Source organism: Hibiscus syriacus, unplaced genomic scaffold (genome assembly GCF_006381635.1).
Source record: "Hibiscus syriacus cultivar Baekdansim isolate YM2019G1 unplaced genomic scaffold, ASM638163v2 tig00008386_pilon, whole genome shotgun sequence".
In the NCBI taxonomy this organism is placed as follows: Eukaryota; Viridiplantae; Streptophyta; class Magnoliopsida; order Malvales; family Malvaceae; genus Hibiscus; species Hibiscus syriacus.
The window spans coordinates 704,752-732,287 of NW_024062163.1; the positions used below are offsets into that span (position 1 = coordinate 704,752).

General features: G+C 36.8%; 1 protein-coding gene across 1 annotated transcript; it reads right to left on the reverse strand.

Annotated features, from left to right (window-relative positions):
* Nucleotides 1–22,882: 22,882 nt before the first annotated feature.
* Nucleotides 22,883–24,506, reverse strand: LOC120202250 (ankyrin repeat-containing protein BDA1-like). The gene is made up of 3 exons (XM_039202691.1): nt 23,913–24,506; nt 23,280–23,801; nt 22,883–22,921 (listed from the first exon to the last, which is right to left on the reverse strand). Exons 1-3 carry the CDS (start codon nt 24,504–24,506, stop codon nt 22,883–22,885), a joined length of 1,155 nt encoding a protein of 384 aa, XP_039058622.1.
* Between the last annotated feature and the right edge of the window lie 3,030 nt (nt 24,507–27,536).

Genomic DNA, 27,536 nt, shown 5'->3' on the forward strand with positions numbered 1-27,536 from the left:
TATTTTTACCTATTATATTGAAAGTGTCCATACTTTTATAAAATGATCGATACTTCTTTTAAAGTTATGTAATTTATGTTTCAATTTTTTTAATAGTGTTTCATGTTTTCCACCTACAATATTAATTTAATAATTTCATTTACACAAAAAATTATTTGATTGTTTTGATATTTTATAAAATAATATTTAGAATTTAAATTTAACAATATTAACCAAAGATAATAAAAATATGTAATATATATGTTTATTGTTTTTAATTAATAATAATATATATCGTAACGTAAAAAATAAATCATTAGACGCCTATAATTACTAAATTAATATCTTAAAACTCACTCAAAAGATGTATATACCTAAATATGTAGTTATTGTACATACCTAAATATGTAGTTATTGTACATACCTAAATTTAATGATAATATACTTGTAGTTATTGTACATACCTAAATATGTACTGCGAATTTAATGTTGTACCCACCCTTTAACTACCACTACCAATGCCACATCCTATTGAAAGCAGCACGACTGAAACATGTTCAAAATGAACCTTTGCTTACATCTCCATCAACTCCTGGAGCACTGAACTTGCACAACAAAATTTTTGCCATGGATAATACTGATGTAGACAATGTTAAGCCAACCGAGGAATGCCATGAAGTACATAATGTTGATGAATATGATAGATTGGTTAGTCAGCTCTTCTGTTCACGTGATCAAGCTTGGTACTTTTACAAGGGATTCGCACGGGAACATGGGTTTAGTGCACGTAAGGGAACAACACGGCTTGACGTGGAAGGGAATGTGAAGACACAAGAATTTTGTTGTTCCAAAGAAGGGTTTCGAGTATCAAAAGTCAATACAGTTGATCGTCAACGTGCTCATACGCCAGTCACAAGAACAGGATGTAAGGCTAGAATCGTAGTTACAGCAACAAATACAAACGATCAGTGGGTTATAAGTAAGTCTGATCAGAAATATAATCATGCATTGTGCACACCTGCTATGACACCATTTATGCGTTCTAATAGAGCTGTAAGTAAGGCTGATATCGATGAGGCAACAACATTGAAAGAGGTCGGTGTTGGCACGTCACAAGTAATGAACTATTTAGCGCAGCAGGCAGGGGGCTATCATAATGTTGGATTTACACATAAAGACCTCTACAATGCACTTCAAAGAGGTAAAGCAAAGGAAATCGTCGATGGGGATGTGAATGCGCTTATTGCCTACTTTGATTATAAGAAACATGATGATCCCGGGTTTTTTATGACATACTCGGTAGACGAATCGGGGGCATTGTATAATCTTATTTGGTCGGATTCTACATCGAGATCGGATTACACATGCTTCGGTGATGTAATTGCGTTCGACACAACATACAAAGATAATTTGTATGGTCGACCAATTATGCCTATTGTTGGTGTCAATCATCACCATAACACAATTGTGTTTTCCACTGCCATAATCGCTGACGAGACGTCTCAATCTTTCGAGTGGGTGCTACAGAATTTTTTAGAAGCCATGATGAATAAATCACCTATTTTCATTGTAACCGATGGGGATAGGGAAATGCAGAGGGCTATCAAATCTGTTATCCCTTATGCTAAGCACAGATTATGTTCTTGGCATCTTTCTCACAATGCACAAGCTAACATTGGTGACCCAAAGTTTACAGCAGCATTCTCAAAATGCATGGCTTCCTGGTGGACAACCAAGGAATTTGATATTCAATGGCGTTCGGTTGTTTCAGAATTCAACGTCCAAAAGCATCCATGGGTGATTGAGAAGGGAAATACACGACACTTATGGGCACAAGCATATCTAACCGGTCATTTCTTTGCCAATATTCGCTCAACACAAAGGTGCGAGTCTATGAATGCTTCACTAGCTATTACACTGAAACACAAGAAGACATATTTAGATGTTGTTCGTGCAATTGAAGATGGAATTAGTAGAATGCGTATGAACGAGTTGAAAGCGGATTACTTAATTTCCCATACGAAGCCCTTCCAGGTCACAAACTGGTCGACCTTGAAAGCCATGCCGTTGCGATTTTTACCCGCGAATCTTTTTGTGTGTTCCAAGATGAACTTATACGGGAGACATTGTACCGGATTGAGGCAGAGATTAAGTCCTTATCAGATGAATGTCAACATTATATTTTGTCAAAGTACGCAGAAAAAATAGGAAATTTGAAATTAGTTTTGATTCTCGTACGAAAACTCTAATTTGCTCCTGCAAAAAATTCGAGACCGTTGGACTTCCGTGTCGCCATCAACTTCACATTTTGAAGCAATTGGACTACACATATTTGCCCGGGACTTTGATTCAAAGTAGGTGGACTAATGATGCGAAGGCTTCTGCACCCACCTATGTTGATTTGAATGTGTCTCCAGAAGTGATGCAAATGGCAAGGTTCGCTGCTCTACGTTCAACGTCAAGTAGGTTATGCTACATTGCATCAAAGACATACGAGTCTTTCAAAACCGCAAGAGATGAGATGAAAAAACTAATAGAAGAATCAGAAAACTCGTTTGGTTTGAATGATTCAGTCAACCAGAGCATTGTAGTAAACAATGTTCGTGACCCTCAACGAAAACAACGCAAGCGAAAAGAAGTACCGAAGAACAAGGTCGAGAAGAAAATTAGGCGATGTGGGTACTGCAACGGTGAGGGACATAACAAACTAACATGTCCTCAAGTCAAGCTCAGTTTGAGTACAAGCACACAGCCTACATCAACTGATTTTTTCGAAGACGAAATGGAATGACAACGATCTCCATATATCGTAAGTATCAACATGACTCCTATTGTATGTACATATAAATATTTTGAATGAAGGAAGAAAAACCGCGTTACTTAAAATTACCGACACAATATTAAAACGTGTTGATATAGGTTGTAAGACCTATTCGCTCATAAAACCGGTATATTTATACCGGTTATATTACAAAATTATCTATTACATTATAAATCTGGGTTCCGATGTGTAAATGTCGACACTTTTTTAAATGGTGTCGACACTTTTTTAAATGGTGTCGACACATTTTTCTTCCAATCTGGACATAAAGTACCGACACAATATTAGAAAGTGTCGATATAGGTTGTAGACCTATTCGCTCATAAAACCGGTATATTTATACCGGTTATATTACAAAATTATCTATTACATTATAAATCTGGTTTCCGATGTGTAAATGTTGACACTTTTTTAAATGGTATCGATACATTTTTCTTCCAATCTGGACATAAAGTACCAACACAATATTAGAAAGTGTCGATATAGGTTGTAGACCTATTCGCTCATAAAATCGGTATATTTATACCGGTTATATTTCAAAATTATCTATTACATTATAATTCTGGGTTTCGATGTGTAAATGTCGACACTTTTTGACAATGTATCGACACATTTTTCTTCTAATCTGGACATAAAGTACCGACACAATATTAAAAAGTGTCGATATTGGTTGTAGACCTATTCGCTCATAAAACCGGTATATTTATACTGGTTATATTACAAAATTATCTATTACATTATAATTCTGGGTTCCGATGTTTTTTCAATCGACACTTTTTTAAATGGTATCGACACATTTTTCTTCCATTCTGAACATAAAGTACAGACACAATATTAAAAAGTATGAAAACTTTGTTGTGGATATCATCGAAAACAATGCTATAGTCATGTGTTTCGATACATTTGCAAGCAGATGTAAAATACATTAGTATTGATATTTCAACAATCCTCAAATGTATATGTACACATAGAAGCAAATATGGAATAATTAATGAAAATATACACACAATATAATCACACCAAAATATAAATACACAAGAATATTCAAATAATGTACCGACAAACAAAATTAATCCGATGAAAAAGGGTTATTTATAACGAAGTCCGGAACATTAGAGGCCTTCAACAAATTTTCCAAATACTCTCGTATGTTTCCGCCTTTTTCTGAGGACATACATAAATAATTTCAATTATCAAACTAATGAGGTGCAATTTTACTAACAATAAACTAAATTCGCATAAGCATGAATAAATTTGTGTCATACCTAGAGCATTGTCGTTCGAATGGGAAACAGCGTCAAAGGTATGTGGACATATGTAATTGTATTTCTATATAAACACATAAGTTGTTAAAATAATCAATGTCTGAACACCTGTTCAACTGGAAAAACATATTGCATAAATGCAACTTACCGGATTATAAATCATTTTTTCCGCTGAATCATCGACCAAAAGTGTATTTAGCTCGTTAAAATCTGGACACGCGTTCCAAACATCATTGAGATCTTTACAGTAGGTAACAGAATCGTATGTTTTGCATTTTTTTTGATCCTGTTCACAAACAGTCGAACATAAATATGTAGGAATCATAGACAACGAAAAGTCAGCAAACTGTAATGACATTCATCTTACCCACACGAATAGAAAATGCTCGGAAAATACAGGTAGTTTCTCAAGTACACGGTCGACGTTATGCCTGAGATTGTAATCAAGTTTGAATGTTGACATTCAAATGTATATTAACAATTTTGACTACAGTAATTCAATTACTTCAAACATGTTCTAACCTCATCTTTGAAGACCAAAGGGCAACAACAAAATTGTCGACACAAAATTGCATAAATTCAAATAATCCTCTTCTGAGGACAACATCTACAACATGAAGAAAATGAGATTAAAGTTCTACGCATATATGTTAAAATAATGGATACAAAAGAATAGAATTAAAACCTGCAGGCAGTCTTGGGATGTAGGCAAGGGCACCATTGAGATCAAAAATTAAAAGTTTTCTTGAAGGCGGCGTTGCAGACACGATATACTTGTTTGGATCATCATCATCATCATCATCATCATCGTCATCATCTTCATCGTCAGCTTCATCGTCATCATCATCGTCATCTTCATCGTCAGCTTCATATTCATTGACTGCTTGGTTGTCCACATCTGTTAAAAGAAAATAAAACACAGTTCAGAACGTGTAAATGTTAAGAAACATAGATAATGAATTACCTAACTCGTTTGATGTCGTTGACATAATTCGTTACGCAACATGGAGACTTCATGTTGCAATGATGAAATATCGGATCGCATTCCACTCACAAGGAAATCAATATGCTCCCGAAAATTGACCATGTATTCCATCACGGTCTTAATTGTGACATCCTCTGCAACTGGAGCTTCTTCCATCATTGCGTCTCCACTTGGTTGCTCTTCTTCATGGCCAACGGGGTCCATTTCCTCCCTCTCTTGATCTAATCCGACCTCCTTGACACGCTTCCAATCGAGTTTTTCAACAAAATCATATCCCGCTTTTTTAATAAATACCATGTCAATCTTGCGGGTTAATCGAACAGGGGCGTCATGCGAAAAATCAACTTCCTTCTTCTTCAACAGATGGGTGATGACACATCCATATGGTAGTGTAGTTAAAATTGTTGCTCCCTTTGTGACCATATATACAATTGTATTAAATATGAGTTTTGCAATGTTTGGAGCCGTTTTGGATTTATACTTTGCTATCCACCAATAATCACTGTCTCGAAGCGTTGAATGTTTTCTCCCACTAGGCCAGATATACCATGTGAGCATTTTGTGAAACACTCTCGACTCTACATCGAGGTGAATTGGGCTATTTCTAGCAACCCGTTTAATTGTAGACCAATCTACACCATTTTTATCTGAATCCCCTGTATTCGCTACACCTAAACCCTCCACAATAGTTTCTGGAGATATATATATATCCTTCCCCATGACATGTGTATTAATTCCTATTATATTAGTCTTATTAGGCTCGTGCTGTAAGGAAGCATTGTTGTAGAAGACTCTAACTAGGTTGGGATAATATCTTGGTTCTACACCAAGGAATTCAAGCCAACCCCAAGATGTAAATGTGGATTTAAAACTAAATGCATATTTATCATCAAACAAGAAACCCAGGTTAATGACACGTTCGGGACGAATCTTCCTTACTTTAAAACTCGCTTGCCATCTTTGTTTCTCCATATCGGATCTAAAGTTCAGAGTTTCGAAGGACATGATTTCCTCAGAAGAATCGTTTGTTACAGAAGGAGGTTGTGGTTGAGAAGAACTGGGTTGAGAAGAGCTTTGAGAAAGACCGCGCTTCTGGCGCTGACGTTTTGGAGCCATTTTGGTTGGATGCTATTACAATGGAACACAAACACATTCAGGAAAAAAACTCCAATATAGAAATCAATCAAACCCATAAAATATCGATAAATTTACTTGAATATCTGATCGTCACTTATGATAACGCTAGAAAAAAGAGGAAGAGTTATCTTCTGTCTACTTGCCTTTATGTTTAGGGTTTCTCGATTTAGAGTACTATATATAGTGAACGGTGGAAAAACACTTGATATTTAAATTAGTATCGACACAAACTAAAAAAGTGTCGACACATTATTTAGACATATTCTCTCATAAAACCGGTATACTTGTACCGGTTAGATTGAAAAATTACATATTACATTATACTTTTGGTTTTCGATGTTTTTGGGATCAACACTTTTTATATATGGATCGACACTTTATGGTTGCACCCTGTTTTCCATTCATTCTGGACCAAAAATATCGACACAAACTAAAAAAAGTGTCGACACATTATTTAGACATATTCTCTCATAAAACCGGTATACTTGTACCGGTTAGATTGAAAAATTACATATTACATTATACTTTTGGTTTTCGATGTTTTTGGGATCGACACTTTTTATATATGGTTCGACACTTTATTATTGCACCCTGTTGGCCATATTGTAAATTTGCCTTTTACTTTAAAGTATCAACATGACCCTTAATGTGTATAAGAAACATGTACAACAACATACTGCTAACTTTTCTCATCTCATTGATAATTATATTCACATACAAAATTATAAATCTTATACAAAATTAACCCTACATTTACATCATTGCATCCTTTTGTTATTCTTATGTATCATGGCAGCTTTTGTTATCTCATGTCTTCGTTCATTTTGATTGTGGCTTACGAGATCGTTTAATATTCGCGATCGATCCCAGTCTCCAACAACCTATATTCAAATTGTCAGAACGTTAAGTATTGTCAACTACAGCATTCAATCTACGACTTTTAACAATTTTACCACAAACGAATTTTTCTTTCCACTTACAAAATCACCAGTTGCCCCTATAGAACCGATCGATTCCATCCACATCATCACATACATGCCGCAATCATGTCTGTTACAAAATTTGAAAACCACACATGTCAATTATGATGAATACTGCATAAATTAAGCTTTCTATTTGTGATAACATCTCATACCCATTCAATTGCTTATTCTTCTTATGCTCCACAAATTTGAAATTTTTCAATGGATACTTTCCTAGAGATCCACAGGATTCAACCCAAATGCGTTTCTTATTATAAGAATCTAATATTTTAATCTGCATTAAAATAGAAGAAGTTATGATCCAAAAAAAATATGCATTATAATTTACATAATGTCCTTTCATACATACATACATACCAATCTCTTAGCATCCTTCACTCTCTGTTTAGCTGCTTCAGTTGTAAACATACTATCATATATTGTTGCAACACGATCTACCATATCCAGCACCAACAGATACCAATGTGAATTATGGTAGTTTATTGTGATCATGATCTGCAACAAATTTCACACCCAATTTGACAAAATTCAACATTCTATATCCGAAAACATCATTTGCAATTGGTATGGTGTCTTACCTTCTCACAGTCGGTGAATTTCACATAGTTATTCAGTATGGGACCCCAGAAGGTAGCAATACCCTCAACACTTTTTTTGCTGTTGGCATCCAACGCCTGCTGCTGCAATTACGCAACAAACATTATTAATTTACCGTCTATAACACTACTTATCTCTATTTATTAATTTAACTCACCGCTAAGTGGTATGGAAGGTAGCCAATCCTCCGGAGTGACTTCTGAGAATCGTAGCATACTGTCCAGGCGAGCAAATCAATAACCTAACAAAATTAATTACACAATCAGAACATATTCAATAAGTTTTAACATTTTCTACTTTCTACTTACCACACCGCCAACCCATTCCGTAGGCTTCAACGTTGCAACGTCGTATACACTAGCGAATTGATTTCCTATTGAGATTATAGAATATCTATATGAATCATTAGGATTAATATGTTGTCATGAAATATTTAAATATAACTCACAAAGCAATATATTTCACTTACTCCGATTCTAACTCACTATTCCATAAATAATCACAAATTGCAGCTTCGATGTCATCAATTCCGCTTGGAATATCCGCTTTTTCAACCTACAATTTTGCATACAAATTTTTGTCACAACAACATAATAAAAATCAAATTAAGTTTTCTTTTATTCAACTTACCTTCTGCTTCTTCTTCTGGGGTGCAGGACATTCCGAATCCAAATCTACTGCTATAACACTCTCCGGTGTATAAATGACATCGACTTCCTTCCTCCTCATTTCTTCCATCTCTTCTTCTTCCTCCTCCTCTTTTCTTCTTCATATTTTTTCAGTTCATCGTATTTTTTTTCTACATAGCTCTTCATCTCTTTTATTTCACCCTTCAATTGATCTCCTTCATCCAAGTATTTATCAACCACCCCCTTCACCCCCCATAAGTTCACTCCTCAATTCCACAACCTCCTTCACCACTCCCTCAAATTTTTCACCCGTCACCATCTTAATATCACCCCTTAACACCCCAACTTCTTTCACCACTTCACCCCTCAACACCTCTACTTCTTTCACCACTCCATCTATTTTTCCTTCCACTACCCCCTTATGCCTCTCAAGTGTATCTTCGACTCTCTCAAGTTTCTCTTCGACTCTATCAAGTTTCTCTTCGACTCTTGATTGTCTTTGCATGATTTCAAATTGGATTTTTTTGATATCAGCCAATTCAGACATCAAAATGTCGAAGTTACTATGTTTTCCCTCACCGTCGTCCCACTCACCGTCATCCCCCAATACAACCATCCCTCATTTCTTCTCCTCTGCCTCCTCTACATCCTTGCCAATAACCTTCAAAATTAATTTACAATATTAAGACATTGATTATATTCTTAATATTATTTAATTACATTTATTACCCTTTCTTGCTTCTTCGCTCTATCCAACTTCAACTTCACCATCATTCTAACCACCTCTTCATTCCCCCATGCACGGATGCGTGCCACTCCGGTTCTTTCATAAACCGGCACTGCCTCACAGCCCGACCAAAAATCGAACAGTGCAACCTGCATTTATAATAAAATTTATATTTTTATATAAAAACACAAAAAAGTTCTTCAACTCATTTACCTCTAAGATTGCTATGCACCCTTTGAGGTATCTCTGGCTTCCCTTTTTAAAGGTGATTATTGATTCAATCAATCTCGAATGGATATATTCAGCCCAATTGAATTCACCCTTCAAGCCTTTATCACAAATGAGCTTCATATGTTCTTTGTTCGTTGACGTATTACCCGTTGGACAAAGAAAGATACCGACAAGGTATAATAGAACTCTGGCCTTCAGCTCATCCCCAACGTAAGATCCACTTTTTATTTCCTCTTCAATTTCAGCATATGTCACCTTATGCTTCAAACCATATTTGGAGGCAAGTGCTTTCCAGTCCTTACTCTTACAGACTTCTACAACACTTTTGCCTTCATTTTCTACCCCCAATACGGCTGCAGCACATGGGATCCCGAGAGGAAATGAAAAATCACCATATTTAGCAATACATTGTCTGACATCAAATTGCGCCATCAAGGATCGACACAATTCCCTCCGAATAGGTCGATCCCTTACTCCTACCAACGATCCAAAACCTATTTCTCCCAGCACATTCAACTGACCCTTCTCCTTAAGGTGTTTAATTAATAAATTCACCCTTTTAATGCTGCATCTTGTCGACACTTCCTACATTTTTTAACAATATATAATGTTATAGTTCTTATATATTTTGTATCAACGTATTTACAAGTTTAATGAATACCTTATTTTCATGTGCTTTCCTCCGTTCTTTGTATTCTTTACTATCATTCCTTGACTGTGTGATGTAAGATTCCTTTTCAGCATCACTCATTGAATTCCATTTGGACCTCACATCTTTTGTCACCTAATATAAAACATAAACGTTTATTAATCAATACATTAACACTAAATACTACTCAATGTCAATTTCATTTTACATACCGAACCGCTCTGTGTGCCATCTTCCTTCATCCTTTTGCATTCGGCCATACTGTCAACATTTAAAATTTGTAATCAATTTAAAGTTTATCGATACTTTAATCCAATTACCATTTCAACAATAATAACAAAAAGACATTGATACTTACTAGAAGTACATATATCCACCCTTTGGTTGCTTTCGAGTCTCGGCCTCAATTTCAAAGTCATCTGCTCCACCAACAATTTTCCAACCCATTGACTCCATTTTTCATTCATATATCAGTTTACGCAAATCAAATTATTTTGTTACATACACTTTATTCAATATACAAATATAGATAACTACTCTTGTGGTAAAACGGTTTTCTTCAAAAGAATTTGAATGGTCACACCAAAATGTGTCGGCACATTTATACAACCTATAATATCATTTTCTACCTATAATATTTAATAAAAGTATCGACATTTATATTTTTCCTTGAATATCACTTTCTACCTGCAATCGGTCCCAAATGCTTCTTTACTCCAAAACCCCAAACAACACATAAAAACCCTATCGCGATTACTGTAATAATAAAAAATTAGGGTTTCGACAACATACTTTTCGATTCGACTGCAGTAATAAACAAACAAACTTCGCTTTAGAAACGCCTTCTGAAATGCAGCAACAATTACGCTTCGATTTCAAAAACTCGTCCGTTCTATCTATTTTCAGAGGATATTTAGCTTATATTTTCATCGTATATGTTATTTATATTTAATCGATACAAATACAAAAGTGTCGATACTTTTATGTCAGGTGTCGATACTTTCGAAAGGATAATTACCTATTTCTTTAAAAGTGTCGATAATTTATTACACGTACTTACGAAAGTATCGACACTTTCAATATATCCGGTATCATTTTACCGGTTTTATCATTTTGATACCAGTTTTATCATATTTTTACCTGTTATATCGTTGTGGATCGATATTTTTTTTTAAAGTATCGACACATTATAGGCGCTAAAACTGCTTCTCTTTTAAATTCACAAAGTGTCGATCCTTATATAAAGTATCGACACTTTCAATATATCCGGTAACGTTTTACCGGTTTTATCATTTTGTTACTGGTTTTATCATATTTTTACCTGTTATATCGTTTTGGATCGATACATTTTTTAAAAGTATCGACACTTTATAGGATTTAAAACTGCTTCTCTTTTAAAATCACGAAGTGTCGATCTTTATATTAAAGTACCGACACTTTAAATGTATCCGGTAGCGCTTTACCGGTTTTATCATTTCTATACCGGTTTTGTCATAGTTTTACCTGTTATATCGTTTTGGATCGACACATTTTTAATTTGGATCGACACATTTTTAATTTGGATCGACACGAACCGGTAGCACAATTGTAACCCCCTAGACCCGGCCTATGCGTTTTGACTAAGTCTAGTGGATCACATTATGATTCTTTAAGACATTTTTCCGAAACCGTTATTCAAACAATGTAAAATCACATTATAAATGACATGAAATTATAATAAATCATACTATCAAAACCTAACTTGTAAATATAATACCAATAAGTAATAAATTAATTTAAAACATATCTTAAAAATCAAATCACGATAAACCGAATAGTAATAGTAAAAATGTCATCATATTAAAATCCCATACTTTAAAATAAGGTCCATGTCAACAAAATAAAGTCAACTTGCAAGGTAAAAACGTTACAATCAGATATACTTCAAGAGATATGTTGATCCTCCAAGTGCTCAATCCAGGGTATCTAACCAATAGTATCTGAAAGGGAAAAAAACATTTTCGAAAAGTGAGCTAGGCTCAGTGTGTCCCAATATTACCATAAAATCACTATAGGTACACTAAACATATCATAGTCCAAAAAGTCTCATAAAATTATACTGCAGTAAATCTCTTTAAAAAGCGTTACCCTAAGGGAACATCTTAGGGCCTGAGAGCCTACCCAAGATAGATTTCGGGGCCGTGAGGCCTACCTAAGAACATATCTTAGGGCCGCAGGGCCTACCCGAGAATGATCTCAGGGTCGCAGAGCCTACCTAAGAGTCACATTAGGTCTGTAAAATTTTCCAGCTTGATCAGAGCTGTAATTTATAAATTCGTATTCCAAAAATTCAATTGCACCGTGTTATAAATTCCATAAATCCATAAACATGGTAATCATATACCATTTCAAAACAAATATCAGATAACAGTCATAATCCATAAATCATCACATTAAATCGGTGCATCAACAATACGGTAACCAAAGAATTCAGTGTACCACATATTAAAACAAATAAAACAGTTCAGTAATAAATAGGGAACACACCTCGATAATAGATTCAAATCGTAGATCTACTGATTGCTGGTTTCACCACGCTCTGCTACAGTTTTCGAACCTAATTTATAGTAACACTATATTACTTATTGGTAACATAAATAAATCTCTAAAATCATAAAATTTACTGGTCTTACGGGTGAATACTGGCATACGTGGTTTAACTGATCTAGAAGAGCTGGGTAGAGCTGTTGAACGATCCGGTGAGTCTCGTGCACCTTCAAATAACAATAATTTATCAGCCCCAAATCTTACTTAATTGTTCAAAGCTAAAATTCTTAAGTATCTAAGCATTTTCCGAGTTTGACTATCAATTTGGGGTATTTCAAGTCTGAATTTGGCCAAACGGATTGCGGAATCGAAATCAGGACGTCGAAAAATATAAAGTATGACTTTTCGAAAATCCAAATTCTTGGTCAAAGTCAAAGTCAACCACTTTGACCGTCGATTTGGAGACTTTCGGGTTTGAATTTGGTGAAACAGACTGCGGAAATGGATTTGGCACGTCGAAAACTATCAGGATAGGTATACTCGGAAAAGATTTACGGTCGTTTAAGGGTCGGTCAAAGCCATCTTAAGTTTTAGTCAAAGAAAGTCAACGGTCAACGGTCACGGTCAACGGTCGGGTCGGGTCAACGGTCAGGTCGGGGTCAACAGTCGGGTCGGGTCAACCCGGTTCAGACCGGTCAAACCGGTTCGAACCGGTCAAACCGGTTCGAACCGGTTCAAAACTGGTCAAACCGGTTTTCCAGCAGCTCACTCTCCCTGCGGCGGCGCGTGCGGCGCGTGAACAGTGCCACGGTGTCGGAAAATTCCCGGAAAAATTTCTAAAAATTATTTTGAGCGATTTCGAGATACTTACAACGATCGGTTCAAATTTTTGAACGGCGGAGAGCTCGTATTTCAACTCGGCCGAATCTTTGACTGCTCCACCTCCTCACGCGCCGCCGTCGACGGCGAACAAGGTTGACACCGACGGACTCGCAACGACACAAGGAACACGATGATGCAGGAGGTGTCATAAACGGAACAACGATCGGTGGTGAATTTAAGTTTTTCCCGGTGATAGAGCTAAAAAAAAACGACGATGCTTTGACTGAAAATTCCCGACGTTTGGCAGCGTTTCACTTCAATTAATTTGAAGGGTTTGTTCCTCGCTTGATGATGAACACAACGGTGGTTTCAATTTTACGATTGGACGTCGAACGGCGTCGGAATCGGGCTTGGAAGTAAGGGTACGGGAGGCGAAAAACTTAAGCAATTTAACATTTGTGGTTTCTGATTTGAAACCAGAAACACGCTTAAATCACCAAAGCTACCGACACTTTTAGGATAAATTTAGGGCTTGGTCCCTGAATTTCCTTTAACTCTAAAACAAGCTCCAAGTTTTAAAATATTTCAATTTAGTCCCAAAAAAATTTACCAATTTTCACAATTAACCTCCAATTTCAATTTAATATTATTCTAAATTTTTCCGGGTTGTTACAATTCTCCCCCTCTACAAGAAATTTCGTCCTCGAAATTTACCTTATGAAAATAGATGAGGAAATTGAGTCTCCATTGACTCCAATATCTCCCAAGTAGCTTCTGAGGGGCTACGATTACTCCACTGAACTTTGACCATTGGAATACGCCTATTCCGAAGAACTCGCTCATCTCTTTCTAAGATCTGAATGGGCTCCTCTTCATATGACAAATCAGGTCTCAGCTCTACTTCTTCAACCTGAATAATGTGACTTGGATCTGGATAGTATCTCCTCAACATTGATACATGAAAGACATCATGAATACGACTTAGCTCAGAAGGCAACTCAAGCTGATATGCAACAGGTCCTACCCTCTTCAAGATACGAAATGGTCCAATAATCATGGACTCAATTTACCCTTACGCCCAAATCTCAATACTTTCTTCCAGGGTGAAACTTTCAAAAAGACCTGATCTCCAACCTCAAATTGTATATCTTTCCTTCTCTGATCTGCATAAGACTTCTGCCTATCAAATGCCTCTTTCAAACGGTCACGTATCAATCTGACTGTGTCCTCTATCTCTCGCACTAACTCAGGTCCCAACGTTTTCCTATCACGCAACTCAGTCCAACAGATCGGAGTGCGACATTTACGCCCATAGAGTGCTTCATAAGGTGCCATACGAATGCTGGTCTGATAACTGTTGTTGTAAGCAAATTCAGCCAAAGGCAAAAAGTTCTCCCAGCTACCATGAAAATCAATTACGCAACCCCGCAGCATATCCTCCAGAATCTGAATCACTCTCTCAGAATGACCATCAGTTTGTGGATGAAAGGATGTGCTATAATCCAATCTTGTTCCCAAAGCCGTATGTAGCGCCTTCCAAAATCTCGAAGTAAATCTCGGATCTCGATCAGAAATAATAGACAATGGAACACCATGCAATCGGACAATCTCTGAAATATACAATCTCGCCAGCTTGTCCAAAGTATAATTTACCCGCACAGGAATGAAGTGAGCTGACTTTGTAAGTCTGTCAACAATTACCCAAACTGAATCTTTTTTCAAAGGAGTCATAGGTAAACCGGTAACAAAATCCATAGTAATACGCTCCCATTTCCATTCAGGAATCTTGATAGGCTGTAACAAACCTGATGGATGTTGATGTTCTGCCTTAACTTGCTGACAAGTCAAACACCTAGCCACAAAATTAGATATGTCTTTCTTCATCCCAATCCAATGATACCTCTCTCTCAATTCCGGTACATCTTATCTCCTCCGGGTGCATAGCATATGGACTACTATGAGCCTCAATAAGGATAGTCTGCCTCAACTCAGCATCATCAGGCACACAATATCTACCTTTAAAACATAAAACTTCATCCTGATCAATTGCGTAATCTAAGTTTGTCCCCTGCTCTACTTGCTCAAAGATGGAAAGCAAGGAGCTATCAAGGGGCTGTTTAGCCTTGATCTCATCAACCAAGGTTGGCTTAACTTGCAATTCTGCTAATAAAGTGCCATCGTCATATAAATTCATCCTGGCCATTAAAGATCTCAACTCCGATACTGCCTTTCGACTCAAAGCATCCGCTACAATGTTAGCTTTACCAGGGTGATAATCAATCACACAATCATAATCCTTCAGAAGCTCTAGCCAGCGCCGTTGTCTCAAATTAAGCTCCTTCTGGGTCAGGAGATACTTTAAGCTCTTATGATCCGTGAAAATATAACACTTTTCTCCATAAAGATAGTGTCTCCAAATCTTCAAGGCAAAAATCACTGCTGCTAACTCCAAATCGTGAGTAGGATAATTACACTCATGCGGTCGCAGCTGACGGGATGCATAAGCCACCACCTTACTTTCCTGCATTAAAACACAACCAAGTCCTGAATGTGAAGCATCACTATACACTGTAAAATCCTTCCGGACTGTGGTTGAATCAACACCGGTGCTTGAGTCAAAACCACCTTTAATTTCTCAAAGCTCTCCTGTTGTGCCTCGCCCCAATCAAATGGCACATTCTTCCTTAACAACTTTGTCAAAGGAGAAGCAATGATCGAGAAGCCCTCAACAAAACGTCGATAATAACCAGCCAAGCCTAAGAAACTGCGGATCTCAGAGATGTTCTTGGGTCGTTTCCAATTTATAATAGCCTCTATCTTGCTGGGATCGACCTGAACACCTCGCGCAGAAATAATATGCCCCAAAAACGACACTTCTTGAAGCCAAAACTCACACTTGCTTAGTTTGGCATATAGACGATGCTCTCTCAAAGTCCGTAGAACGATTTTCAAATGCTCGTCATGCTCTGCCTCAGTACGAGAATAGATCAGAATATCGTCAATGAAGACCACCAAAAATTGATCCAAATATGGTCGGAACACCCGATTCATCAAATCCATGAAAGCTGCAGGAGCATTCGTCAAACCAAAAGGCATCACTAAAAATTCATAATGACCATATCTAGTGCGAATGGTCGTTTTTGCAACATCAGATCCTTTAACTTTCAATTGATAATACCCCGAACGAAGATCAATCTTAGAGAATACAATAGCTCCTTGCAGTTGATCAAATAAGTCATCAATCCTAGGTAGTGGGTATTTATTCTTGACCGTCATCTTGTTCAACTTCCGATAATCAATGCATAGCCTTAAAGACCCATCCTTCTTTTTCACGAACAAAACTGGAGCTCCCCATGGTGAAGTACTATGTCGGATAAATCCTCGATCGAATAATTCTTGCAATTGGACCTTCAACTCCTTAAGTTCCTTTGGAGCCATGCGATAAGGTGCCATAGAAATAGGTGAAGATCCCGGATAAGTCTCAATCTCGAACTCTACCTCTCTATCAGGAGGTAACCCAGGCAACTCCTCAGGAAAAACATCAGGAAACTCGCTAACTGTACAAATCTCCTCGATTGTGGACAATGCACCTTTAGTGTTCAAAATACAGGCAATGAACGTCTCATATCCCTTTCGGATCATACGATCAATTTCCATCGCTGAAACTATATTGGAGAGATAGCCACGCCGTTCACCAATTAACACAACAGTCCGACCATCTGAAGTCTTCAGGGTAGCTCGCTTGTACTCGCAATCCAGATTTACCTTGTGTTTATTCAACCAATCCATCCCAAGAATTAGATCAAACTCCTCTAGAGGAAGCTCCATAAGATCAGCGAGAAAAATTTCTCCCTGCACCTCCAAAGGACAACGCCGAAATACCTTATTCACTAATACCGCTTGTCCTACTGGACTTGTAACTGTAATAGTATTTTTAGTGTTCTTGATCGGAATCTGAAGGTTTCGAGATACTGAGCTCGATACATAGGAGTGGGTGGAGCCATTGTCCAATAGTGCAAAGTATGGAATGGAATAAATAGTAAATGTACCTGCAATAACCTCAGGCTCATCTCTGTCATCACGATGTCTAGTGGCATAAACCAAGGCTGGTTGTCTAGCCTCAGAAACTGTTGGCCCTCTATTTTGCTGAGGTCGGGCTCTACTGTCTGTCCTGGACGCTGAACCACGAGCCTTTACTTGGCTACGATCTCTATTTGGAGTCTGTACTGTTGTCTGAGAACGCACAGGAGTCTGGGTAGCGGTCCGCTCAGACGAAGCTAGCTGAGGACAATCCTTCCGAAAATGTCCACTAGATCCACAATGAAAACATGCTCCGGTCTTCCTATAACACTCTCCTCTGTGTCGTTTCCCACAAAAGTCACACTGAGGCACTAGAATCGGAACCGAAGAACCACCTCTACTAACAGCTGAAGGTGATGATGTTGTAGGCCTGAAGCGTGTATTGCTCCTCTGAGGGGCTGAAGTACGAGTCCTCTTACCAGACTGTGCGGACGATTCAGTAGGGCCAAAAGATTTCCTAGATCGCTCCTGATCAACACGCTCTCTACCAGAAGCTAACGCCTCCATCTCCTCAGCATCCTTGGCTCTGCTTACCAGCACATCAAAAATCTCATCTTGAAGGGCTACCACCTGCCTACGTAGCTCGTATCTGAGTCCGAGGGCAAATTTACGGCATCGATCTCTCTCGGTAGGCACCAGACTGATTCCATACTTTAACAATTTCAAGAACTCTATCTCATACTCTGAAACAGTCATGTCACCCTGAACCAAGTCCTGAAACTGCTGTCGTCTCTGGACTAAGTAGCGCTCACCCAAGAATCGGCTCCGAAAACGCTCCTTGAAGAAATCCCATGTCAAACGATCGGTAGGAACACTACCGGTCACTGACTCCCACCATGTGTGGGCATTGCCATCTAACATCGCTACTGCCCCCAAATATCTCTTAGTTGAGTCCAAACCCAACTGATCCATGCGTCTTTCTGTATCCTATAGCCAATCTTCTGCTTCAGTAGGAATTCCTCCAAGCTGTCCTCCAAAAGTCCTGACCCCATTAGCAATTAGAGTTTGCGAAATAGGAACCTCAGATACAACACCAGCAGCTCTGACTGCTCCCTGTATCAACTGCAGAAACTGTCTACCAAAAGTCTCATCCAAAGCAACTCCGGTAGATTCTGGCTCAATATCGGTCGCTCCTATGATCGGTGTAGTCATACCAATACCATCGGTAGGAGGCAGATTTGTTGGGGTCGAAGGAGCAGGATCACCTATCGGAGGTGGGGGATCTACTCGTATCTCATCGATCGGATCTACAAATCTAGCCACTCGACCTCATCCACGGCTAGTTCGACGACCACGTCTAGCACTCATTTTTGGTGGAGCTCAAGTTTGCTACAGAAGATAAAACTTAGGGTTAGATAAGCACTTGGAGTCTCGAACACAGTTAAAAATTTAATAACTTTGTGACATGACCTTAGTAACTCGTTTTGTAAATATTTCAAAATCGTATTTTCAATTTGGACTCATACACAGTCCGAGGTTTAAAAACCAAAAGCTCTGATACCAATAAATGTAACCCCCTAGACCCGGCCTATGCGTTTTGACTAAGTCTAGTGGATCACATTATGATTCTTTAAGACATTTTTCCGAAACCGTTATTCAAACAATGTAAAATCACATTATAAATGACATGAAATTATAATAAATCATACTATCAAAACCTAACTTGTAAATATAATACCAATAAGTAATAAATTAATTTAAAACATATCTTAAAAATCAAATCACGATAAACCGAATAGTAATAGTAAAAATGTCATCATATTAAAATCCCATACTTTAAAATAAGGTCCATGTCAACAAAATAAAGTCAACTTGCAAGGTAAAAACGTTACAATCAGATATACTTCAAGAGATATGTTGATCCTCCAAGTGCTCAATCCAGGGTATCTAACCAATAGTATCTGAAAGGGAAAAAAAACATTTTCGAAAAGTGAGCTAGGCTCAGTGTGTCCCAATATTACCATAAAATCACTATAGGTACACTAAACATATCATAGTCCAAAAAGTCTCATAAAATTATACTGCAGTAAATCTCTTTAAAAAGCGTTACCCTAAGGGAACATCTTAGGGCCTGAGAGCCTACCCAAGATAGATTTCGGGGCCGTGAGGCCTACCTAAGAACACATCTTAGGGCCGCAGGGCCTACCCGAGAATGATCTCAGGGCCGCAGAGCCTACCTAAGAGTCACATTAGGTCTGTAAAATTTTCCAGCTTGATCAGAGCTGTAATTTATAAATTCGTATTCCAAAAATTCAATTGCACCGTGTTATAAATTCCATAAATCCATAAACATGGTAATCATATACCATTTCAAAACAAATATCAGATAACAGTCATAATCCATAAATCATCACATTAAATCGGTGCATCAACAATACGGTAACCAAAGAATTCAGTGTACCACATATTAAAACAAATAAAACAGTTCAGTAATAAATAGGGAACACACCTCGATAATAGATTCAAATCGTAGATCTACTGATTGCTGGTTTCACCACGCTCTGCTACAGTTTTCGAACCTAATTTATAGTAACACTATATTACTTATGGGTAACATAAATAAATCTCTAAAATCATAAAATTTACTGGTCTTACGGGTGAATACTGGCATACGTGGTTTAACTGATCTAGAAGAGCTGGGTCGAGCTGTTGAACGATCCGGTGAGTCTCGTGCACCTTCAAATAACAATAATTTATCAGCCCCAAATCTTACTTAATTGTTCAAAGCTAAAATTCTCAAGTATCTAAGCATTTTCCGAGTTTGACTATCAATTTGGGGTATTTCGAGTCTGAATTTGGCCAAACGGATTGCGGAATCGGAATCAGGACGTCGAAAAATATAAAGTATGACTTTTCGAAAATCCAAATTCTTGGTCAAAGTCAAAGTCAACCACTTTGACCGTCGATTTGGAGACCTTCGGGTTTGAATTTGGTGAAACAGACTGCGGAAATGGATTTGGCACGTCGAAAACTATCAGGATAGGTATACTCGGAAAAGATTTACGGTCGTTTAAGGGTCGGTCAAAGCCATCTTAAGTTTTAGTCAAAGAAAGTCAACGGTCAACGGTCACGGTCAACGGTCACGGTCAACGGTCGGGTCGGGTCAACGGTCGGGTCGGGTCAACAGTCAGGTCGGGTCAACCCGGTTCAGACCGGTCAAACCGGTTCAGACCGATCAAACCGGTTCGAACCGGTCAAACCGGTTCAAAACTGGTCAAACCGGTTTTCCAGCAGCTCACTCTCCCTACGGCGGCGCGTGCGGCGCGTGAACAGTTCCACGGTGTCGGAAAATTCCCGGAAAAATTTCTAAAAATTATTTTGAGCGATTTCGAGATACTTACAACGATCGGTTCAAATTTTTGAACGGCGGAGAGCTCGTATTTCAACTCGGCCGAATCTTTGACTGCTCCACCTCCTCACGCGCCGCCGTCGACGGCGAACAAGGTTGACCCCGGCGGACTCGCAACGACACAAGGAACACGATGATGCAGGAGGTGTCGTAAACGGAACAACGATCGGCGGTGAATTTAAGTTTTTCCCGGCGATAGAGCTAAAAAAAAACGACGATGCTTTGACTGAAAATTCCCGACGTTTGGCAGCGTTTCACTTCAATTAATTTGAAGGGTTTGTTCCTCGCTTGATGATGAACACAACGGTGATTTCAATTTTACGATTGGACGTCGAACGGCGTCGGAATCGGGCTTGGAAGTAAGGGTACGGGAGGAGAAAAACTTAAGCAATTTAACATTTGTGGTTTCTGATTTGAAACCAGAAACACGCTTAAATCACCAAAGCTGCCGACACTTTTAGGATAAATTTAGGGCTTGGTCCCTGAATTTCCTTTAACTCTAAAACAAGCTCCAAGTTTTAAAATATTTCAATTTAGTCCCAAAAAAATTTACCAATTTTCATAATTAACCTCCAATTTCAATTTAATATTATTCTAAATTTTTCCGGGTTGTTACAACAATTGTTTAATATTTCTTCATGACTTAGACCTACTTTTATAAGTATGGACACTTTTATAAAAATGATATATACTTTTTTTAAAGTTATGTAATTTATGTTTCAATTTTTTTTAATAGTGTTTCATGTTTTCCACCTACAATATTAATTTAATAATTTCATTTACACAAAAAATTATTTGATTGTTTTGATATTTTATAAAATATTATTTAGAATTTAAATTTAACAATATTAACCAAATATAATAATAAATATGTTTTCCACAGTGAAATAAGTATGTACACTTTTATAAAAATGATATATATATTTTTTAAAGTTATGTAATTTATGTTTTAATTTTTTTTAATAGTGTTTCATGTTTCCACCTACAATATTAATTTAATAATTTCATTTACACAAAAAATTATTTGATTGTTTTGATATTTTATAAAATATTATTTAGAATTTAAATTTAACAATATTAACCAAAGATAATAATAAATATATTTTCACAGTGAAATAAGTATGGACACTTTTATAAAAATGATAAATACTTTACAATATAACATGTAAAAATATGGCAACACCAGATTCATTATGACAAAACCGGTAAAATTTACTTGATATGTTAAAAGTATGGACACTTTTATAAAAATGATAGATACTTACCGATAACCAAAGTTTACCGGTTACCAAATTTTTTAATAGTTTTTCATATTTTCTACCTAAAACATTATTAGTTGTCAACATAATAGGTACCGTTAAACCGAATTTATTAAATACATTTTAATGTATCCGGTAATGCCGTATATTAGCCGTATATTAACCCGCCTTTCCTGAGACAATCCCTAATTCTTGACATGTCATATCTACCGCAAGTTAAAAATAAGCATAATGTTAAAAATAACGTTTGAATACATAATTATTTTAGTTTTTTATATAATTTTTAGAGAATTTTGACTTAACATTTTGTTTCAGGTAAAAAGAAAACAATTTTTAATATTTGATTAAATAATCACTGTAACCATTATTTTTTGAGCATTTTAGCACCAACGTGTTATTTCAGAGCAAAAGACTCTTTGTTGGAGCGTTAATTGTTTATTGAGAAGTAGAGACATTTTTACCTCAAAATAAAAGGTTAATATTCAAAAATAAAAACTATAAATAATTATTTAGTCAAATATTAGATAAATTTGTTATTATTATGGCTAAAAATATATTTCTGTTCAACCTTTTAGATTTACTTGATTATCTATTGAGCACGGTTACTCTTTTTTTTCTCGTCAATTTCAATTATATTCATTTAGTAAAAAGAGTACAACACATTTGGGAAGAAAGCCCAGCCACAAACTTGATAGATTACAACAGAATTCTAAAACCAATAAAAAAACAATAACCCCTAAGCTTCCAGAAACAACCTTAAAGGAGGAGAATAGATGCAAAATAAATTGGCTTAATTTATCTAATGAAGGCAGTTAAAAGAAAAATAAGAGCAATTACATCGCTTTAAGCAGAATCGACATAGATGAAAGAAAAACCAACTTCCTATGATAAAACCAAAAAACTCAAAATTATCAATCAAGAAACCACATCCTGCAGCTAAAATGGTTCCTTGCCAGAAGTTATCAAACAAAAAAAGGAACAAAATCAATCCTAGAACTACACTACCAACCATGAAATATTCTTTATCTGAGAGGTGTATCACACCTTCCATGTTTTCAGTCAAGTCGAGCCAAATTAAAATGTATATAAAACATGCCAAGATTGAAACGCTGAGTTTCGACACCTCGTATGTGATACACATGAACACCATTAAAATGAAAACAATTGCAGATAAGAATTTGATAATCCTAGCTTCTGATAAGGATGGGGCTATGAAAATTATTGACGCGTGAAAGCATACTGCAAGAAATGCGAGTAGTCCTTCAAGTGCTGTCCTGAAACCATTGGGAAAAGGTTTGAGCAGTGCCAGTGTTAGGAAAAACGTTACGATGAACACCACATCGGTCGGAACATAGAATAAAAGAAAATCCTCATTACGCAAGACTGACGTCCCCAATGCTGATCGATCATACGACCCTCTAGACTTTGAGGAACTTTCGCCCTGCCAGACTCCACCGGGCGGGCTAAGAGCGGCTTGAAAAGATACCGTAAGGAGAAGTCCTAAAATTACTAGTAAAGCATTGCGGTCTTCGCCTGATATGTTATCCATATCGGAAAAAATTAGTGACGATGCCTTCGTTAGATACTTGGAGATTTGTTTCTGGATCTTATATTTAAAGTTTGAAACTCTTGGAATACAGCAACCCCGCAAAATACTGATGCTTTCTCTGTTATTTTGCCCCATTACAACATCCAGTGCCGTGGAACCAGCCTGATTGGTGGCATGCTTATCAGCCTTGCAGTCTAATAGTAATCTAAGCATCTGCTTATTGATGGTTTATGTAATAAAAAAAAGATACAATCAGTTAAAATGTCAATAAGGTACAAAATAATCTATGTAATATAAATTATTAAAGCAGATAAGTCAACAAACCTGAGGTTGATTATTGGTAGCAGCTATGTGAAGTGCAGTATTGCCATGTCTGTCTTTCCGGTTCACCACTTCCCGATAATAGTCTTTGTCTTTCTTTCGAAGCCATCGAATTAGGACTTGAAGTACGTCGAGTCTCTTGTTTTTGGTTGCAATATGCAAAGCAGTGCGATTCTTAGTGGTACCATCTCGAATACTTTCAGGACAAGCCTCTAGAAATCTATCCAGCAGTAGGAGACCATCGTGGTTTCCAACTTTACTTACCAAGTGCAAAGGAGTCTTACCACTCTTCCCCTTGACACGAACAACATCTTTATCCATTTCCACGAACCCTAACGCCATCTCTACTTGCCCTTTTTTAACCGCGAGGTGCATCGGGCTCCAGCCATCTTGGTTCAGTTTCCGAGCAAATGATGGCTTCAGGTTCATTATCTCCATGGCGAAGTCGATGCAGCCTTGTTCTGCAGCAATGTGTAAAGGGGTGTCCACAAACTCCACATCCTCAAAGCGCCTCAATGCATTCCCATCTTCCCGAATTAACCTGTACAAGTCACCAACATTTCCGGTTCGAGCAGCTGTTCGCAAACATTCATCCATGTCTGGAGGAAGAGAGATTAATTGAAAGATTGTATGGTCTGTGAATTGCGGCCAACGAAGAAACAGTATAAAGACAGTAAAGGCAGACAAAATGTATATCATTTTTATTGTGGTGTTCTTCGAGCAACTCGAGCAAATGATTTAAATTGGAATCAAATAATACCATAACATTATACTTATTTACAACCAAATAATACCATAACATTATACTTATTTACAACCAAATTTAAACAAAAACTCGAGCAACTCGAGTAAAAACAAAATTCAAATAAAGTTTGAGTTATAAAATGAGACTTATCAACTCTATTAACTCAAAATTTTTTGACTCGATTTGACTCGACTTCATCGAATACTTACCCGTAATATAAATATGATAGAATAGAATAAATAAGAATTGATTCAAAGTGATACAATGCATAAAAAGGAAAGAATCGAGTTCTGCTCTTTTCTTTTTCTTTTTTTCTTTTTAAGTTCATCCAAAACAAAGTTGAAGTGATATGGAAAATGTATCTGAGTCTTCAGTTTTCCCCACAGTATACATTTCGTGTCATTGTGTGGTAGCCCGCTTGAATATCATATCTATCGAAATAAGAGACAAAATGATGAAAAATTCTTAAAGAACCAAACTGAAAATTCATATATCTTGCGGGAACTGAAGTAATAAGCCGTTAAAAGATATGTTCCTTACTGATTTCACGCGTATATATTACATTATAAACATGACACAATCATGGTAGATATGTTCCTCACTGTTCTTCTATTAAATATATGTATGTATGTATGTATGAGATGGTTGGTATAATTAAGTAAAGACATATTATTAAAATTATCCCCCAACATTTATCAAAATGATCATTTTGTCTTCTATTATATTTTCAAAGCATTTTGGCCTATAACGTTTCATTTTAGAGCAAAAAATTCTCTAGCATATGACAAAATAATCATTTTGTCCCTTGTTCTTTTTTGAAACATTTTTGCCCTCAACGTTTCATTTTAGGTTAAAACATTCTTATTTTATAACGTTAATCATGTGTTAAGTAATGTTTTCATCTATAGAAGAGTTTTTTGCCTCAAAGTCTATTGTAGGCAGCCAAAATGCTCCAAAAAAATAATAACGGCTAAAATAATCTTCTTGATAAATGTTAGGGGCTATTAAATGCACCTAAGCCCAAACACCCAAACCAAATTACAAAAATTGCCCAAAAATCACCATGGGTATCGATACTCAAGTAAGTACCGAAACCAAAATCAGATTCGATGTTTTGAAAAAACTTGGGTATCAATACCATGGGTATCGATACTCTCATGAGTATCGATACTAAAATCATCTTTGATGTTTTTCAAAAATGTCTCAGTATCAATACTAGCCATCTGGGTATTGATACTGGACCCCGAGTATCGATATCCCTTGAAGGGGGTATCGATACTGCCTTTATAAAATGCTAGGTTTTGGCCTTTCACGAAGAATATTATTGGTATTGTTCTTCCAATATCAATACTGACTAACCAGAATGCCCTATTCTAGCACGAAAATGACTCTAAACCTCACCTATATGCTCCTCTAAGACTATAAAAGCTTATTAAAGTCTTATTTGAGGTTTTAGAGGTTAAAAGTTGTCATCTTTCAAGCTTTCAAACATAAAAAACGGAACTTGTCATGAAATTACTCTAGCATGCTTACATGAAGAAAACATACCAAAATGTGCATACAATGATCTACATGTGGTATAGATAAGTTAGAAACATGCTACCTTGGAGCTAGGTGATTGCAAAGCGTCCTCAAATAACCCCAAGTGTTAGATTTTCCTTTCTCCTAGCCTTTGAGCTCTCTCCTTGCTCTTGAACTAAACAAAACAAGTTTAATGAGTTGTTAGCTCATTTTTCAACCTTAGTGAGAAGCCAAAAACGTTCTCTTACCAATCAAAACCCACAAAATGAGCCAAAACTTAGAATTTCATAAAACCCACTAAACCCTTTTTTTGTGAAACTTGGCCAAAACTTGCAAATGAGAGTTCAACTTGAAGCTTAGGAAGTGTAGATTACGAATCTTAACTTGAAAGATTTAATGGAGGCTCAAATTTCTCAAAGTCCCAACCTTTAACTCAACTTGGGAGAGAAGAGGATGAAAAAGAATAGAGGAAGAAGACAAAGCTTGGGATGAAAAAGAGATATGAGAGGAATCAGACGTGATATCATCCCTCTTAACGGGAATTCAACCTTTTCTTTGAAAAATAGGTTAATTACCCACCTAGTCCTTCCCCATTTCATACATGATTAAAATCATCCCATTTTTAGCTAATTGGGCTAATCCCAAGCTCAAATCAAATATGTTTGGGTCCAAGGCTTCCTATACTAGAGTAAAATCATTCATAATCCCAAATGGATAAACCCGAAACTCCTAACCCATATTTCAGGATGTTACAAGTTTTGATGGTTTTAGGTCTCAGTTTAGGTTTAGATGAGTAGATCGAAGCGTTTAGGGTGTTTTGGGTTTTGGTTCGTGGTCATCTAACCACCGTTGATGGTGGCCAGCGACAATGAAAGCCATGGTCTGGGGTGTCGGCTGAGAGAAGTAGGGAAAGGGGTGAGAGAACAAAGAGATGAGGAGGCTGAAGGGCTAAGGTGAGTTTAGGTTAGGGTTAATCTATAATTAGGTATCTATATAGGATGATTAGGGTTAATTTCTTTAAAGTCCTTGTACTTTAGCCACATTTTTACATTTTGTCTCTAGATCTTTCTTTTTAATTTATTTTGAATTCGCTGTTATGTTTGTATTTGTTTCAATTAGGCCATTATTTTGTTTTTCTATTTATTTGGAATTGCATGTGTATTTTATTTTTATTATATGTTAGACCTTAATTGCATGAAATTTGGTTCTACCCCTTGTAATTTGGCGAAATAATTTGGCCTTCCCGATTTATTTTAATGTAATTTAATCCATTTCTTTGGCTTCACTTAATTTACTTAATTATCGTTTAGTATTTTTGTTCTCTCTCCAAATTTATTCCGATTTACTTAAGGTAAGTACTT

Coding starts and splice junctions, on each gene's coding strand:
- LOC120202250 (XM_039202691.1), bottom strand. CDS start 24,506: ATGGATGAATGTTTGCGAACAGCTGCTCGAACCGGAAATGTTGGTGAC. Junction 23,802..23,912: donor CTACCAATAATCAACCTCAG/GTTTGTTGACTT, acceptor ATCAATAAGCAG/ATGCTTAGATTACTATTAGA. Junction 22,922..23,279: donor GACTACTCGCATTTCTTGCA/GTATGCTTTCAC, acceptor GTTTTATCATAG/GAAGTTGGTTTTTCTTTCAT.